Below are 14,399 nucleotides of genomic sequence, written 5' to 3'. Positions count from 1 at the left end.
TCTTCACAAACTTGGTACGTGTGCATTTGCAGCACAAAATTTTGTTAGAAAGTCTATCATTTTCTGTAAACATCTTACATTCGGAATTAATGGGACACAGGTACAGCCAAAAAAACAAAGTCTTAAAATTTACCGAATACGTCCGTTTTCCAAGCTAAGACAATTGTTGAGTATTGATCCACATTTTGCAATTACACACACACATTGTAAAAGAGCTTATGTATGTCATTTTTGAATAAAAAACACTAATATTATGATAAAGCTAAAGCTGGCTACTTCAGCATTTGTAGTGTTCCACAATAACCTTTCACCTCTTGGGGGCATGGATTCCTCTCGAAAGACCAAATCGCAGTAAACTTCGATCATGTGGTTGGTTTTGATTTGATTTATTTCCATATTTATGTTAAACCTCACACATGCGAATAGAAAGTGTATCTTTATCTCAAGAAAAATGAATACCAGGAATACATGATAAAATATTTATTATCGAATCCCTTTTGTTGTCACAAATGTGTGTCCGAAGCATGTTCTTTTTTATCGAAGCTCAAAGAGGACGCATTCAGTTGGTTTTAGGCTTTCATTTTTCTGGTGGTGCCCTACTGCCTCCATTGGAAAGTACCAGTGTGGGCCAATTTTAAAAAATTTATAGAAAATAATGAACTTTGGAACATAATTTCAGTTTGGCAAATTCATTTATATCATGTGTGTGACAAGTTTGACTTGAAAAATACCAAACTTATCCATTAAGATTATTTTTGTGAGATTTCTCTGTCTTTTAACTAAGTATTTAAAGGATAAGTTTGATATTTTTCGATATTTTCTCCGTCTTTTAACTGAGTAATTAAATAATAAGTTTGATATTTTTTGATACTTTCTCCATCTTTTAACTGAATATTTAAAGGATAAGTTTGAAATTTTTTGATATTTTCTCCATCTTTTCACTGAGTATTTAAAGAATAAGTTTGAAATTTTTCAAGTTGAGGTTATTTCCTCATAATCATGGTGTATATGCATTTGCAACACAAAATTGTGTTCTAAATTTTAGCGTTTTCTATACATTTTTTAAAATACATAGCCAGCCCTGTCATTCGATAACAAAACCTCTGTGGCACAGTGTGCCACCGGAAAATAAAATTTGATAAACCTTACCGAAGAAGTGGTAAATGTTTTGATATAAGAAACATGCCTTCTGTGTTTTAGATGCATGTTTGAGACAACAAAAGGGATCTGGAAATAATAGTTTAATCGTATATTCTTGACATTTTTTTTTTTGAGGTAAGGATACGTTTTCTATTCGCTTGTGTGATAGAGGGGGTCTGTTTTCCTGAGAGGTGCTCTGACATGAATACAGAAATGAATCAACACGACACCAAGGTCGTGACACAAACAGTTTAGTGTGATTTAGTCTTTGGAGAGGTTGCCACGCCCTGGAAGGTGAAATGTCATTTCGGAACAGGATAAGCACTAATGTATCACGCACTCTTTTAAAATGGTTACGTCCCATAATTTATTGTTGTTCAAAAATGACATGTATGAGTATGTTACGATTTGTGTGTAATCACAAGGTGCGGATCAATGCTCAACTACTGTCTTGGCTTGAAAAATGGACGTAATTTGGTGAATTTTTTAGCTTTTCTTTTCTGAGCCTCCCATGCCCCCTAAGGTTCTGTTATAAAACACTAAGACTGACTATGTATTTTCTAACATTTATAGAAAAACCTTTAGGAAATAATTTCAGCAAATATGCCATATTGGCAAAGAAATAACCAACTTGAAAAATGCAGAACTTATCCTTTAACTTCTCAAAGGTCAGACAGGCTCCACGAGACTAAATCTGGACCACTGAAATGTGGCTAACATTGTCTCATTAAAGCAGTGCTCTGCCTGGTGGTGACATCTGTCAGGATCAGTCTCCATTCTCCGGGTCAGATTCCTAGCAAGACCTGCTTTCATTGCAGCAATTCTTTACATTGGTGTTTTAACTGGATTAGTTAATTGATTCTCTGTCTTTGAACTTTGTATGGACCTGTCTTCATATAGCGATTTTCTGTATTTTGAGAAGTAACAGGACCAGGCACAAAGACACATGTTAGATTATTTGCCCATCGAAATTTGCAGGATCTTCAATAAAAAATAACAATTCTGACCGTCAGAGGTTTGGTAGCATCCATGTATTCATCTATATCTGGGATATGGTATTGTAAGTACAGTATCTATAAATGTTACTCAAGAGAATTTCCTACCAAGAGACACATTTCCTTCTCATGCAATTTGTGGGGCTGGTCATGTAAGCTGATGTTCACAGTCTCACTAAAAGTTATTAATTGCTACTGAAATTTAACAGGATCAGCCCTACATGAGAGTGTCAGTCTATATTTAACAGTATTGTTTGACACCAAAATCTAACAATGCAGCTCTCTCTAAGATTAATTCCTTGCCACAGTATTCTAAGAGAATTCATCTTTTTCTTTCTCCATGAAACTTAACAGGATTTTTAAATATCTGTGTCTGCCACAGTAATCTAGCAGGATCAGTCTGTTTTAGAATGACTCCTTTATATTGAATTCCAAGAAGATTACTCTCATTCCTAGATAATGAATTCCAACTTGGTCATTCTGATTGCTAGTCACTGAAAAGTAGAAGATTTGGTCCCTCAAATTGTAATTTTCTACCACCTCAATCTTACAGGATCAGTCTGTATGAGAATGGCTGCTTGCATTAAAATCCAAGACAATTATTTTGTTTCCTAGAACAGAATCAGTCTTTTTGGGAAATATTCCTTGACGTCAAAATCTTAACAGATCAGTCTGTCTAAGCATGATTAAGAATGAATGCTTGTCAGTGAAATCCAATAATATTAATATAATTCCAGGCCATCGAAAACTGAGATAAAATTAATGAGTCCATAATTTACCAGGCTCCTATCAGTACAACTAACTATCCCTCCATCCATTATCCAACCCTTTATATCCTAAATAAAGGGTCATGGGGGTCTGCTGGAGCCAATCCCAGCCAACGCAGGGCACAAGGCAGGAAACAAACCCCGGGCAGGGCACCAGCCCACCGCAGGGCGTGCACACACACACACCAAGCACAAACTAGAGATAATTTAGAATCGCCAATGCACCTAATCTGCATGTCTTTGGACTGTGGGAGGAACATGCAAACTCCACGCAGGGAAGACCCAGGAAGCGAACCCGGGTCACCTAACTGTGAGGCAGCAGTGCTACCCACTGCGCCATCGTGCCGCCCATATGACTAACTAACACCCACAAAACCTGTGATGAAAGGGATCAGCATTTCATACTCGGCGATCTTTCCCTGTCAATACCCAATCTGCACTACATAGCAAGGAACATAACATGCTTAATCCTATAGTGAAAACAGAACATACAACAAATCTAAGCAGAACAACATAATATCCCCCATTATGACCAACTAATGTACCCCAAAATGCAGCAAGTTTTATTTTTTAAACACATGTGAGGCGCAAAGCCAGCTGAAGTAAATTGTGCATACATTTATACAGCATAAATTTTTCACGCATGCACAAACTAGATCGGGCAGTGTCGTAAAGTGGGAGATGGAGTACTGTTGGAGAATGTTCTGCACATGTGAGACACAAATCGGATGACGACATCCTTCTCCAACATTGCGATGTCACAAAGCATCATGGGGTGCTGGGACAAACAAGCTCAACTAAGCCAGTTGCACTGTGAATTTTCACGGAAAGAATTTGGCAAACAAGGTCACTGACGAACACAGCAAATTCACTGAGGATAACGCTTTGGCCAATTTTGCTTAAAAGTGGTTTTGGAAAATGGATGGGATGGATGGATATGTTTTACCCCAAAGGATATCCAGGTTTCCAGAGGGTGGCAGGAAAAAGATCTGAGGGGCAACCTGGCAAATTCGGTAAGCTTGGTATATGCCCATTATACAAATGATAATGATGCTGATGCTGATGCTACTGACATGGGATGGCTTGTCAGGTAAGCGGCAAAGCATTGGTATTGTAGAAATCACTCTTGCATCATATTTTCAGACTTCTGGTTTTCAATCCTAGTTCTGTCAGTGTATATATATATATATATATATATATATATATATATATATATATATATATATATATATATATATATATATATATATATATATATATATATATATATATATATATATATATATATATCTTTTAATATGATATACTTTGTTAATCCCCAAGGGAAAATTGATTTCACGGATTATCTTTGGAGGTCAGAGTGCAGGGTCAGCCATGTTACAGTGCCCCTGGAGTAATTTTCAGGTTAAGGACCTTTGCTCAAGGGCCCAATGGAGTAGGATCCCATCTAGCAGTTAAGGGATTTGAACAAGAAACCTATGTGGAGTTTGTTTGTTTGGGTGAGATTCCTGTGGGTTTCCTTCTACACCATGAGGCATGAATGTTAGACAATGTTTAACAGTAAATTAAGGATTTGAATGTGTCAACTACTGCCTTACACCCACTGTTATAAAGACAACTACCCAACATGGTGGCTCTGTGTCAAATTAAGTGGGATTCAGAAAATGAGCAAGTGAATCTCAGTCGATAAGATGAAGTTCAATCCCCTCTGTGTGACACTTTTTTTTTTATTTCCCTACAGAGCCAATTGAAGAAACAGCAGGTCCGCTCTATCAAGGAGCTTAGATGTTCACCGAGAGGTAAAGTATTCCTATCAGTCCAAACATCTTGACCCTTTTTTGCTCTTTCTTCACCCCCTCAAATAATATGAAAGAAACAGAGAGAGGGAGACAGCATTTTGCACGCTGGATGAGCGTCCAAATCCAATGAGTGAGGGCTGGGAAATCTGGAGGCATTTTGAATTGGAAAGCTCTGTGGAAAAAAAAAAATAGGCCTTTATGGCTTTCCTTTCTTGTTCCTATTGTGCAAGCATTAACTCAAATAGCCTTGCCAAGCTGAAGGGTCTGACAATGCGGAAACAGCAAATTAAGAGGGTATTTGTAGAGAATGCTGTCTCCCCCTGGTTATAAACCCTTCAAAGTGCCACTTCGAACTCTTTTAAGTGTCAAATGATGCATTTCCTAAGCCCGAACCCCCCCACCACCATCACTCCACCCGGCTGATTTCTACTTGTGTGGCAGATTCAAAGAGTGCGAGCACACTCCAGCCCTGGCATTCCTTCCGGGTGTCGTCACCTTCTTCAGATTGTCCATCGGAGGCGTTTCATTCTGACTCATTTAAGCCCTTTTGATGTTTAGCCGGTATGCTTCACTCGTGGGTTTGGCCCCATCATATTGAAGGCACCTGTGTGCCCTTAACCTCTTGGTGTCCCGATCCTCTCAGATTTTTAGACTCTTTGTAACCCTTTTGCCTCTGGGTGTCTGAGTTTATCAGACTTTCCTAAACAGCTGTCTTTAATCTCATGACGTCTGATACTTTGAGAGCTTTGACTTCGGAAATGTGTTTAACCCCGTAGTGCCTCATCGATTGTAGGCTCAAGGGACCTTTGAATGCTTCATGCTGGCAGACTTTAAGATCATGTAGCCCTTAACCTATGGCGGGCAGTCTTCTCCTATCAGACCTTGAGCTCCTACACCCTGTGGAGTATGGCCTGGCCACAGGCAGACGGACATTGTTGGTTCACCCACAACATGTTTATTTTACAAATATATACAATAAAGTGCTCGCACAACCCCCTAAACTCCCCCAAAGTCCAGGCCTATCCAAATGCCACACTCTTCAGGCCACCTCCTTTTCTCCTCCAAGACCTCCAAGCCATCGAATGGAGGGAGGCGACCTCTTTTATAATCACCCGGACGTGCTCCAGGTGCCTCCCTATAATCTTCCACTGGCACTCCCCAGTGTGGTAGAAGTACCAGCTGTGCACCCGGAAGCACTGTCCCTGGTCTTCTTCCCACCAGCACGTCCGGGTGTGGCGGAAGTGCTGAGGACCAGGGCTCTCCAGGCATTGGGGAGCCCCCTGGTGGTGACCACGGGCCCCTATAGGTTTGAGCTTCCAAGCTCAGTTACCCAAAGCCAACAAGGCAGTTGCCTGGACCCAGCCACCCGTGACAACCCTTAACCTCAGTGACTTGAGTCACTTAGTCATGAGCAACACAGTCAAGTTTCAATATGCATACAGTTTTGGAAAAAATTGACAGTAAATTTTGGTTGTGATATGCAAAAATATATATATATATATTTTTTATTTGTTTTTTTGAGTGGAAAGCAAAGAATATTTCTACCTAAACCCTCATCTGCTCTTTTGTGTTTAGCTGTGTTCTTTTCTCCATTGCTTGTTTCATGCCACTGTATGCTGCAATACGGTGTATGGATGGTATGACAATCTAGCCATGTGACGCCTCATGTAATCTGCCAAAAAGTGGGACAATCAATTCTGTTTTTGCCTCTCATTTGCTTCATTGCAGAGGAGGAGTAGTGTACATACAGCAAATGTTCAACAACAAAGACACACTAAAACAGGCAACAAAGACAGCGGCCTGCAACAGAAATCTGTGCGGCCCGCATGACAGATCCTAGTTAGCACTGAACTTGTACAAAATGATTGCTATCATTTGTGATTGAATCATTCTGCATCTTCGGCGTTATTTATTGACTTTTCTTACTTCCGCCTTCTGACAAAAGCCCATTTTCCCATGGCGTTATGGCACTGGAAACGTCATCTGCTAGTATAATTGCAGCTCCTTGATACCCTAGGCATGATGCTGCCCCACCCCCTCACGAGCCTTGACCAAAGTTAATGAGCTGCAACGTCGCAACTGAAGTTCTAAGCTGAGTCTGGCTACTGGGCAGAACTGACCATCACATATTTTCACGTTTTTTTGCGCTAGTATTGTAAAGAACAGTTTGCAGACTGGAAAAGATCTGAAGTACTATCTATCAAATATATAACACCTTTCACATCTATCTATCTATCTATCTATCTATCTATCTATCTATCTATCTATCTATCTATCTATCTAATCCTGCCTACTATACCAAATTCTATCTATCTATCTATCTATCTATCTATCTATCTATCTATCTATCTATCTATCTATCTATCTATCTATCTATCTATCTATCTATCTATCTATCTATCTATCTATCTATCTATCTATCTAAATAAATAAATAGAACTGATTTTTCTGGTGTGCCAGCATTTTTACCTGCATTACGTCACTGCAGAAAGGAACACAGTTAATTAAACATGAAGGTGTGAGCAAGTCTTTAGGGAGCAACATTCCTTTATGTTCACTTCAACAAACTTCCCAAAAGTCTTTTAAGTGACTTTCGCATTTTTCAGTTGTGAAAACACCTTGAAAGCAAATGTTGGTGCCAGTTTCATGAGACAGTATGGGAAATGAAACTCGCCTGTTTGGCTCATCAATACCCATGGAAGCTGAGTCACACCTCTGCTGCCCATTGTGCTTCATTTCTATACTTAGAAATGGTGTCCGCTCATTCTTTCCATGGCTGACTGAATTTGTTCATACCTTGGGTAACCTGGTTAACATTTAAGCCGCCGTTACCTTTAAATGTTTCTCCCACTTTGACAGCAGGCTTTACTTTCGCTTTCCTTTCTCCCTAACAGCATCCGCTTACCTTCAAGTGGTGGACCACATGAATGTGAACTAAAAAGGTGCAGATATTGCTGAATATGGAGTAAGAAGCGTCAAACTGAGCTATTTAAAGAGACTCAAATCTGGAGCAGCCCTCCCACAAGTTGTTCAGAACTGAGTGTTTTGCCGAGGAGTCACTTGCAGCAGCTGTTTTAAGTTGCTGAGGTGAGGGGAGTCGTGAAAAGCAAATGTCCCGTAAAGTTCTTCTCAGGCCAACCCCTAAACCAGATCATCTTGAAATGGGCCAAAGGAGAATTTCTATGGGTGCTCCACATCCAGCGGAAAATACTTTTTTTTTTTTCTTTGGTTTTTTTGTTTCTTTATGGACTACCTCCTGTTATCATCCTGCCTTATAAAATCAACTGCTTTTACTTGCCTTTGATTGTATTGGGGCCTTTTTGGATCCGCACCCTTGGAACTTCGGAATAATTTGGGACATGCTTAAACTATCCCCCTGTGATCTGAACAGCTTTGGAGGAACAAAGGCTGAAAGTGTAAAATCATCTTGAAAGCCAACATATACGACATGAAACAACAAAATCATGATGGAGACAGAGCCATTTGGCGACATAGGTGGCCTCCTAAGGTGCTGTCATCAGTGAAGGGTCCCCATTTTTGAAAGTTAAGTGGTATACATTCTGGACACCGAGAGGAACATCTGTCCATCCCAGCTAGGGCTCCAAATGGGCTTCGACTGTCACTGAATGGAGATAATCCAGCGTGAAGATGGTCAGACAATCTTTTTATGGTGCTCACCTTGACAAGGTACACATTACAGTACATTACAGCAGACATTTCCTGCAATCCCATTCGGCCAGCAATGGAATGTTCCAAATCACCCAACGGGGAGAACAATCATCCAAATGGAAATGAGACAGTTCTAGATTCATCCATCTGACGTGGCACAAAAGGTCCTCAGGTATCCAGATTGACCTGTTATGTATCCAGGACAATGTAGTAGTAGAAGTTTTCAACTTTTAAAAAGACAATTTGACCTTCCTGAAACACAACCCATCTGAATCCAATCTGAAGTACAATTTTTTTTTTTTTCCGAATGAGCTCATTGGAAGTTGAATCCAGTGGGATAATTCAGTTTCGAAAAAGGACAATGCTTGCCAAGTCCAACTTGGAATCGTGACGGATGTGACAGAGAGTTCCAGAACATCAGGGCCATGAATACAGCTTTCTTTCCATCAGTGGATTTACAACCAGTCGGCTCAGATCAATCTGATTGTGGAATTATTTTGGACTTCTTTTTGTCTGATGTCTTCCATCCTGCAATGACCTGACTAGATTGAGGCTCGTCATTCAGATCAGGTAAATCTAGGCATCATTGATCTGAAATGCAGGCAATTTGGGAGAAGATGTTGGCACCCCAATTCTATTTTGTCACTCTATATATTTTTTAAATGTGACATGCACGTAATTGGGACCCTCCTCCCTGGTGGAGTGTATGGAGCTCAGTTAGTCCCTTGTTTAAGTTTTTTCACCTCTCCGTTTGGACCTTCAAGACCATACAACATGTCGTAGTCTTCCTTGTAAGCTAATTAATCCCTTTTCTCACCAGAATACCCTTAACTTGTCCTTTAAAGTCAACTCTTCAGATCCCCTCAGACGAGGTCCTGGGTTCTGCTGCCTGCTTTGCCTTCTCAGGTGAAGTCCCTTAGGAGGACTTGGACCTTTCAGCTCAGGATCAATTGATCAAGATGATTATGACATTTATGAATATTATGGCAGTGTTGAAGCTGCCCGCCCAGGCTAGTAGTGGCAGAAGCCACGACGCACTCCACACTGCTGGATGAGGAGGCGCGCTCATCTAACACATTACTGCTGACACTTCGGTTTTGCTCTCCACGAGAAGATGTCTGGTCTACTTTCATCCTGCCCAGATTGGGCTTCTCCGCCTACAAAAGGCAACAGCTCGAAAATGGGTTTCAGTGCCGGAGGCGGGCGATGGGACCGACGATCTGACTGAGTCATCCAATAGTCGGTGACACACTTATGTCACGTAGAAGAACTGCTCGTTCCTTGAGGGAACACTACTGTAAAACAGAAGCTGGGATGAGCGCATTGAGTACTTGTTTGCTCAAAGCATTATTATAGCTGAGATAATCTATATTAATTTATTTTAGGATTTTATTTTATTGTTTGTTTTTAAGTCTTCTTAAATTAAAGGTCGGGGTGTCATGCTGGCTTTTCATTGTGTTTTATTTAAAACTACGTGACACAAAAATTAACAAGGGTGCCAAAGTGCACTCATCCTGGTAGCCCAGATGGGAATTACAAAAAGTGGCCAATTCTGAAGGGTATAATTTGTGAAATGAAGAGTTTGGAGTCTCAGCGTCCTTCCTGTCACTGTGGGACTAGAAAAGCGCGGCCATTGAGGTTGTTAATGATTACCTGAAGGAAGTGTAAAAGGAGAAGGAAGTCTAGGAAAAGCTTGGACATTTTTGACAGAGGGGAGATTATAAGAAATTCTGCAGTTTAGTAACAACACTAATGTGTGGGTATGATGTTTTACAAAGTATAAATGGAATGACATACAAAAGAACATTTATGTCATCTAAATGGAAATTCTAATAAAAAGATTTTTCCTTCTGTGGTGGGCTGGCACCCTGCCCGGGGTTTGTTTCCTACCTTGCACCCTGTGTTGGCTGGGATTGGCAAACCCCTGTGACCCTGTAGTTTGGATATAGTGGGTTGGATAATGGATGGATGGAAGATTTTTCCTTTTAATTTTAAAATAACAGCATTCTGAAATCCGCTAAAACCAATTCAGGTTTGTGCAGGGATGGTGCCAGGCAGAAACCGAACCTGGAGGGGCTGCCAGTCTCTTCAGGACCCAAACACTGGACCAGTTTAGATTCACCAGTCAAACCTGGACATATGTGAGGGGAAATCCCACCATGAAAACTCCACACACCCAACGAAGGACTTTGAGATTTGAACTCAAGAGTAGGAGGTTGGTGAGAGGAGTTGGTGCTGCACCACCTGTCGTTCAAAATAGTGTGACATAATTATGAGACATCTCGTTGTTATACCATAAACATTATGGATGACGTAAGACACTGGGGACGTCCAGAGAACTGCTGGGATGCCTGCCAAGTGGCCCCGTTTAATTTGGTGAGATAAATAACCAACAACACAGGTAAACGACGGTGCACAAATTGCATAAACAAACAGGTCAACCTCTCCAACCAGTCGATAGACAGGGTCTGTCTTTGGGGAGCTCTGTCTTGGTCCAAAAATAGACACCTCCATCTGAGGTCACCAGGGTTTTATAGGACTGTGACCAAGAGGGCCGGGGTCAACTGCACTTGTTAGAGTCTCCTCAGTGCTCTGAATGATAAAAGAGATCATATTATTAACAACAGCGCCCCCTCTTGTCCCGGAGTGGTATCACATACCTCTGATGAGCCAACAAGGTGATCCTCTGATGCGCATGCACCGCAATAAAATAGCGTGTTGAAATTATTATTTAAATCTTTCACTAATTAAATCCCGATCATGTGTGTGTTTGAATAAGCGTGCATTTAATTGGGCACCTTATTTTTGTGGCTGGGTGCGTATGTGCATATGATCGCGTGTGCTTGTGCATACGTACGCATGATTTTGTGACAGGGACAAACAGTGCCTTCATCCACGGTGCTTTGGGCAACACTCTCAGAAGCTTTAATTGAAAATACAACTCTGGAAAATGGACTAGAAATGGAATATGTGCCTCATTATTATGAAATAGTAATTAATATTATATAGTACCTGGTGCGCTACAGATTTGACTGGTGAATAAACATCTTTCGGCGAGATCTGCTGCATACCAGTTTTAGATAAAGGTGTACCTACTTTCTCAAAGTGAAAGAGAATGGCAGTGAATGACTTTGGTATTATAGAGTCCCTGTGTCAGAACCAGAGAGGGAGACATGCGCCCCAGGAAGCCATGGACTATCAGAAGGGGCGCCGATGCCCAGAGCCACTCCTGTGAGAGTGGAAGGAGGGGATGGAGATACAGAACCATAAGAGGGCACTTAATTCCATGTCTCCCTCCTGCTGTGGCCTACCAGACTGTGAGAGTGGCCTTGTGGGATAGTCAGGTTACCTCCGGTGAGCGGAGGGGAATGAGGGGAAGTTGGCTAGGATGTGTGTGTAGCCTAGGGGATGAGGTGTGAGGTGCCACACAAGACCTGGGTGGCACAGCTGGAGGCATCATTGAAAAAGCCAAAGGTCCTTTGTAGGGCAACACCAGTGGGCTGGCATGAAGAGGGTGAATCTATTAAACAAGCCATTTGCAGAACATTTTTAGCAGTAATCTTGAGTAGTAATGTTCTTGTCACACACATTACGTTACAATATTTCAAGTAGCTTTACATTTTAAGACTCTCTGAATCAGATTAATGGTCAAGGGGGACTAGAGACTACTCTGGTATCACTGGACGGGACACTGGATCATCGCAGATGCAGTCTGGCACACAGTTTCCATCACACTTACATGATGCCACTTTAGTGCTGCCAAATTAAGCAAACGCAAGTGCTTATGTTAAAGTGGGAGAAAAATCAATGTACCCGTAGGAGACCCAACCTAAACGTACCTTATCAACCCTTAATGGGACCGGGTACTTTAACGGTAATAGGGTAACCTCGTACTCTATTATCATTATATGAAATGACGCGACTGCGGTTCATCTTTAGCTCCATTTTCTTCCTTTCTTACCATCTGATGTCCAACTTAACTTCATTTCTCTGTCTACGTGAACTGGTGTGCTTCTTCTCAAAACAGGCACGCTCCTTGGTACAGACTTTTTCTTATCTGCTCACCGTTCTCTGCCCTTCACTCATCCAATGTTATTCATTTTAAAGCCTGTAATTTCACTTCACCCAACATGCAATTCCCCTCGATCTGTTTATTCTTCTGGATTTATTTAAGGAAACTACGTGACCTTGCAGAGAGCAAAGAGCGCTTATTAGAATATTTAGCAGATGGTCATTGCAACACTCACTTGAGGAAAGACCTCGTGAGATAACAATCGGGCTGGCGGACACCACCGTAGTTCCAGGCTTTAGACGGAGTCAGGCAGAGCCAGGGAGAGGAGGCCAACTGGGAATCCGCAGGGCGGGTGACTACTTTAACTGAGAATTGTATAAACTAATTTATTGTTGTGAGATTTCTGTATATAGTTATTGGATATGAATGTGTAAACATCCATGGGGTGTTACTTAAGCTGAATAAACACCTTAAGCACATCTGGTTATGACAAAACCTCCTGCTGTCTTTTTATTCCTTTTTTGGTGGTTAGTTGGGTTGTTTGCCTTGATACGTATACAATGGAGGTCTGCATCACCATCCTGTTGGAGGAAATAAACACATAAGGTCTCCTTTAATGCCCTTATAGTGTCCATGTCAAGTTGATACATACTGTATACTACATAATATAATGTCATCAGATCCACCATTAGAAGGGAGCTGGAGCTCACCTCAGCTGAACTGAATACAAGACATCAACAGTTCTCTGACAGGACCCTCTAACACACACAGAAAGGGCTGTTTTGGATCACCGTTAAAGTGGCCAGGGACACACTGGTACTCTGAAACGACTCATCCCCATTCTTGCCTTATGAGTACCGGTAATTAATGCATGTGTGTACTGGTGCACAATGACACTTCACCCAGCATTCACACTGCCAAGGGAAACCTCCCCACTGTGGTTACTGGACATCAATGCGCTTTCAAAACCTCACAACCTCCATGCGCCTTCAGACATCCAGTGGACCCCCCCAGGCCTCTATTATTCATCACGCACAACAAGGAATACCACCACTGCTGTTTTTTCCCATTTAGCAAATGCCCTTAATCCAGAGCTTGATGTTGGCCAGAATTTACCTCTTGTAATGTTTTCGTAGAGTACCAATACCTGTTGTACCTGTTACGGTGACCTATACCCATGGTGTTCAAAGCTTCATGGGATTCCCCACCCACTCTTTGATTCAATGTTATTGTATCATGATACTTGAAATTTCTTGGGTGACCGTTCTCCGTTTCACCCCCGGTCGATGTTTTACAGGATTCTCCACCCCTCAATGTTATTCTATCCTTCCCCTACTCCTCCCGCGCTACTATTGAATGCCAGTGTATCTTCACAAATAAAGTACTTCCAGTAATTTGAGAAGAAAAGCACACAGATACAGGGAGAAGGTGCCGACTACACACAGTGAACACTACGGTTCAGCACACAACGTAGTGGCTGCCACCCACTGTACCACCCTGCTCCAAAGACCCATTGTAGCCACTGGTGTGAATGTCACTGACCAACCAATCAGAAGCAGACTTCATGAGGGTGTTTTGAGGGTCCGACATCCTCTAGTGGGCCCTATGGAGCTCGATTGGCATTTGCCATAGAATACCCGAATTGGCAGGTCCACCACTGGCGCCCTGTGCTTTTCACCGATGAGAGCAGGTTCACCCTGAGCATGTGTAACAGATGTTAAGGTGTCTGGAGAAGCCGTGGAGAATGTTATGCTACCTGTAACATCGTTCAACATGGGCGGATTGGTGGTGGGTCAGATGATGCTTTGGGGAGGCATATCCATGGAGGTACACAGAGACCTCTACAGGCTAGACAACAGTACCTTGGCTTCCATTAGGTATCGGGATGAAATCCTTGGACCCATTGTCAGACCCTTTGCTGGTGGCAGTGAGTCCTGGGTTCCTCCTGGTGCACGACAATGCCCTGCTGGCCTCATGTGGTGAAAGGATGAAGGAATTGGTACTGGCCCCCACACTC

General features: G+C 41.9%; 1 protein-coding gene across 1 annotated transcript in view; it reads left to right on the top strand.

The window, feature by feature from the left end:
• The window catches only part of LOC120536651, a 52,605-nt gene extending 42,790 nt beyond the window's left edge, over window positions 1-9,815 (top strand). The window contains exons 4-5 of the mRNA XM_039765079.1: window positions 4,644-4,701; window positions 7,596-9,815. Coding sequence (XP_039621013.1) covers window positions 4,644-4,687 — 44 coding nt within the window. The 3' untranslated portion in view covers window positions 4,688-4,701; window positions 7,596-9,815. The remainder of the gene's footprint in view (window positions 1-4,643; window positions 4,702-7,595) is intronic.
• Window positions 9,816-14,399: the final 4,584 nt, after the last annotated feature.

The sequence above is a fragment of the Polypterus senegalus genome, chromosome 10 (assembly GCF_016835505.1).
Source record: "Polypterus senegalus isolate Bchr_013 chromosome 10, ASM1683550v1, whole genome shotgun sequence".
Taxonomy (NCBI): domain Eukaryota; kingdom Metazoa; phylum Chordata; class Cladistia; order Polypteriformes; family Polypteridae; genus Polypterus; species Polypterus senegalus.
Note: the sequence above shows the minus strand (reverse complement) of the source record. Positions and strands in the feature narration are given on the sequence as shown.